At 40.6% G+C, this 5,000-nt stretch overlaps 1 protein-coding gene across 1 annotated transcript in view; it reads right to left on the reverse strand.

Annotated features, from left to right (window-relative positions):
• Nucleotides 1-5,000, reverse strand: part of LOC135200940 (protein bark beetle-like) — a 129,355-nt gene that overhangs the window by 123,852 nt on the left and 503 nt on the right. The window contains 1 exon segment of the mRNA XM_064229714.1: nucleotides 4,547-5,000. This exon segment is cut by the window's right edge and continues 503 nt beyond it. Coding sequence (XP_064085784.1) covers nucleotides 4,547-4,864 — 318 coding nt within the window. The 5' untranslated portion in view covers nucleotides 4,865-5,000.

The following is a 5,000-nucleotide window of genomic DNA, read 5'->3' on the forward strand; positions in this document are numbered from 1 at the left end:
TGGAGAGGTTTAACAACAAGGAGGAAGAGATGATATAGGAATGGGGGTTAAAGTAAAACGCTAAAAAAAAAAAAAAAAAAAAAAAAAAAAAAAAAAAAAAAAAAAAAAAAAAAAAAAAAAAAAAAAAAGTGTGGGTGCAACTACGGGCCTGAGGAACGCCACAAACTCATCTTAAGTAATGCCTCCAGTGCATCACTTGAAGTAAACTTTTCTTCACTTCTCCCTACTTTGGAAATACGAATTCGGCATAAAAAAATAGGGCACAATCAATAGGGAATAAATATCAATAGGATATAAAAATATATTGAGCAGACATTTGAATCAATTCCGTGAAATATGAAGATATTTTTGAAGACAGTTAAGTGACTCAGCCATCACCGACGTCGATTGGAATCAATAATCCATTTAACGATCGCATGATTGATTTGGCGTGGCCTTGCCCTCAAAATTCTGATAATTCCGAGTTCTAGGATATGCTAGGAATCTGGAAAACTAGTTTGGATTTGTGGATAATAGGTCTAGATGTTTTTTATTAAAGATTTATTAGACGTGAAGTAGATATGGAATAAGGTATCATGAAGATCTGTCGATAATTTGAAGAATATTAGTTTATATTTGTGAATAAATTAATTTCGTTATTAAGTTTACAACTGTGAGAAAAACTGGTTTCCATACGATATTTAATTCTCGGCCACTCCATTGAGGAGTGAGAGATGTGTATTTCTGGTGATAGAAGTTCACTCTCGACGTGGTTCGTAAGTCACGTAAAGCCGTTGGTCCCGTTGCTGAATAACCATTGGTTCCATGCAACGGAAAAACACCATACAAACAAACATACGATATTTATTTGAGGTCATTTGTTAAGGCAAAAGATATTGAGACTTTTGTGTGTGTGTGTATATATAAGTATATATATATATATATATATATATATATATATATATTATATATATATATATATATATACACGCACACAAACATATATAGTCATAAAAAGGCCACAACAATAAAAAGACAAAAAAATTAATTTTAAAAAAATGAAATAATTAACCTAAAAGAAAGTTAATGAAAATTTTCCCGTTCTCTTCCAGCTCTTTAAATGTCTCTCTCTCTCTCTCTCTCTCTCTCTCTCTCTCTCTCTCTCTCTCTCTCTTCACTCATTTGCATACAAGGACAAACACACTGCCTCAAAGGAACAGGTGCATAGCGTCTTTATGCTATGTTGAATATATTTCTTAAGGTTTTATAGACGGTTTATGGAATAATACCTGTATTATGCCGGAGCGTAGGTGTGTATATATATATATATATATATATATATATATATATATATATATATATATATATTATATACGAATCACCATTTCTGTAACAAAGAAATTAAAAAAAAAACAAAAAAAAAACTTCCCAGAAAGCAAACATAAAAAAATACACATTCCGGGCAAAATAGCAGACATTTCCCAAAATGCACTTTCTCTTCCACACTTCCTCCTCCTCTTCCACCTACCCCAAAATTTTCCTCGCCCTTTTTCCCTCTAATTTTCCTGTTGATGCAACTCATGGCATCTTTCCGTCGGGCAATTATTTCCCCTTTCTTGCAAAGTCTTGAGAGAGAGAGAGAGAGAGAGAGAGAGAGGGAGAGGAAGGTGTAAGTTTGTGATAACGCAAAAGGTTTTCCCACCAAGGCGGTTTGGGTTTTGTCGACCTCCGTCTTTTTTTCGTGAGGGGAAGGGAAGGGTGGAAGAGGGATTGGGAGGTGGGTGGGGGAGGGTGAAAGGGAAGGGAAAAGGGGATAGGAGGAGGAAGGGGAATGATAAGAGGAAGGGGTGAAGGGGAAGGGGTAAGGTGGAAGGGGAGTAAGGGGAGGGGAATGGGGGAATGGGTGACGGGAGAGGGAAGAACTGGGGTGAATGCCAGGAAGGAGAAGGGAAAGGAGAGGGCAGAATGGGGTAAATGGAGGAAGGGTGAAAGGGACGGGGAGGCAGAATGAGGTGAAATAAGAAAAGGGTGAAGAGGAGGGGAGAATGGGGTGAAGGAGGAAGGGGTGAAGGGAAAGGAGAATGGTGTGAATGGGTGAAGGGGTAAAAGGGATGGGGAAAAGGTAAGGATTAAAGGAAAGGGGGAAAGGGAGGGGGGAAAAGGTAAGGATTATAAAGGGAGAGAGTAAACAAAGAAGAAAGGGGAGTGGGACAAGGGAGGTGGGTGGAGTGGGGGAAGGGGAGGGTGAAAGGGGGAGGGGCACGGGGGAAAGAGAAGGGAAGGAGGGAGGGGGTACAGACTCTGGTTTTAAATGACAGCCAAGGGGGAAGGTTATGGTTATGAAACCAGAACCACTTGGAAATTAGACAGATTTATTTTGAAAGAGAGAGAGACCTACTTATAACAGTGACTCCAATCTTCCACAGAAGGAATTCGCCGAAGTTATTGAAACATCGCGACAAACAACCTGTTGAATCTCGGGACGTCGAAACAACGACGACGACGTTCTTGTACCTCATCGGGAGAAACAATACCATTCAACGTTGTTGTGACTCGTGCAAACTGCAAACACGACGAATGTAAATAAATAAATAAATAAATAAATTGGGTGGAAAAAGAGTCGTGTTGCATCTAATTAGAGAGAGAGAGAGAGAGAGAGAGAGAATATCACCGAGTCTTCTAAGATCTGTAAAATCTTTCTGGGACAAAGGGCGTTTCATTTAATTAATGCGAGAGAGAGAGAGAGAGAGAGAGAGAGAGAGAGAGAGAGAGAGAGAGAGATCACAGACTTCTATACTCTTATTGTAAAGCAAACACGAACTTTACATATTTCTTTATTTTTCTTATTCACATTTTAATTCTGGAATTTAAGACCTGTCTCTGTGACCATTCCATTTTTCAGTGTACGACCACCAACATTTTATTTGCTACCAAAGGGGGTAAGTGTCCGTGCTGGCATAAGGCCATATACGTCAACAACCGTTGCAAAAGGCAGCGTTATTCTATGCAAGGTCCATTGTTCGTCGTCCATTTTTTTCGTATCCGTATTCACAATACATCCACTGGGTATACTCAATCACATTTAGACCACCCTACGACTGTTATATCAGCCCACAGCCGCCCATATATATACAGACACACACACATAACTAACCCTCCACCCATGAATTTTTTTGCCACGCCCATACACACACGAGAACTGTCGTTGCCTCATCTTTTTCCGTTATCATCTCACCTGGTTATGGGGGTTGCGGCAGGTGAGATGCAACGACTGACGGAAGGCGAAATTTACCTGACGATGAGTGAATTATCTGGATTACATCAGTGTCTTTTTCTGGTGGGAGGAGGGGGTGGGGATTATGGCTGGAAAATTAATAACATCTGATATTTATTCAATTTGTGATCCACACTAATCAACACAACATGTATCACCAAACGCATTAGTTGGCAACCACCTTTTGAAACATCCGAGTCAAGAGGGGCGTAACCCGCCTAGTATATGCACGCATTTGCCATGATGCTATATACCTACACACACACAACAAAAGCTTTAGTTTACCTGCCCAGGAGATGACTCATCATGCTTTCATCTGCCGCTTGCAAAGCGTTTGGAATAAAGTTCATGAACTCTGCAGTGGGATGCTAAGCCAATAGAAAGCGCTTGGAAAGTATTATTAAGGTCAGGTAGAAAGTTTTTTTTATTTTTTAAGTCAGGACTTCTTCGCGCGAGATGGAGCCCGAGTGTAATAACCTGAAAGCATCTGTCTTCCTCAGCGGGTCGGTTTAAATCTCCAGCGTTTTAAACTTCTGGGGGGTTTTTTGTACGTTTGTATTTTGGGTTTAAATCCAGGTTTATTTACGCTTCAAGTTTCGAGTTTAATTCCTTGCCAGCAGTTTTAAACTTCTCGTCTTTTTATACCTTTTATCTCCGGGTTTCATTTCTCAGGTTTACTTACGTTTTATCTTCGGGTGTAATCTTTACCTTCAGAGTTTTAAACTCCAGGTTTATTTACGCTTCATCTTCGGGTTTAATTCGTTACCTCCGGAGTTTTAAACTTCTCGTTTTTTATACTCTCCTCCAGAGTTTTAAACTCGCCTTTTTTACGTTTTAACTTCGGGTTTAATTCCCTATCTCCTGAGTTTTAAAATTCTATTTTTTGCCGTTTTAACTTCGGATTTAAAATCCTATACTCCCCTCCAGGGTTTTAAACTCTCGAGTTTTTTTTCTTTTACTTTTTAACTTCGGGTTTAATTCTTTACCTCCAGAGTTTTACAACTTCTCTTTTTTCACACGTTTTAACTTCGGGTTTAAATTCCTATACTTCCCTCCATAGTTTTAAACTCTCGGGGTTCATACTCCCCACCAGAGTTTTAAACTCTAGGTTTATTTACGTTTTATCTTAGGATTTAATTCCTTTCCCTCAGAGTTTAAAACTTCTCGTTTTTTGACGTTTTAACGTCAGGTTTAAAATCCTACTTCCCTCCAGAGTTTTAAACTCTCGGGGTTGTTTTTTTTATATACATTTTAACGTCGGGTTTTAAAAAAAAAAACGCCGACCCTTCTTACCTCCGCGTGCAGAATCCCCCTGACGGTGATCCCAACGCCGGGATCGAACTGCAGAGAGACTCCCGGTTCGAGGGTGAGCTTCCCGCCCTTCTCGATCAGAATGTCCTCCGTGATCACGTAGGGCGAGGCGCTGGAGTCGTACACGACGTTCTCCGAGATGACGCCGCCCAGGGCGCCCACGACGTCCACGATCCCCCCCATCACTGTTAAGAGCACGACGACAATCGCGCAGAAGTGTACTACTGCTGGGTCCCGTCTGCTGTCATTTCTCCCACGACACCACAGAAACCCAGCCATTGCTGTGTTACACTCACACATATACACTATACTATGCTACACTTTTTTCGGGAAACTTTCACACCCCCAGCAGGAACCGACGGCAAGTCATCACAATAACCCTCCCATGGTCACTCCTGAACCTCAACTGTCTTCTTCTAGCTAGTCTGTCTGTCGT

Source organism: Macrobrachium nipponense, chromosome 27, assembly GCF_015104395.2.
Source record: "Macrobrachium nipponense isolate FS-2020 chromosome 27, ASM1510439v2, whole genome shotgun sequence".
Taxonomy (NCBI): domain Eukaryota; kingdom Metazoa; phylum Arthropoda; class Malacostraca; order Decapoda; family Palaemonidae; genus Macrobrachium; species Macrobrachium nipponense.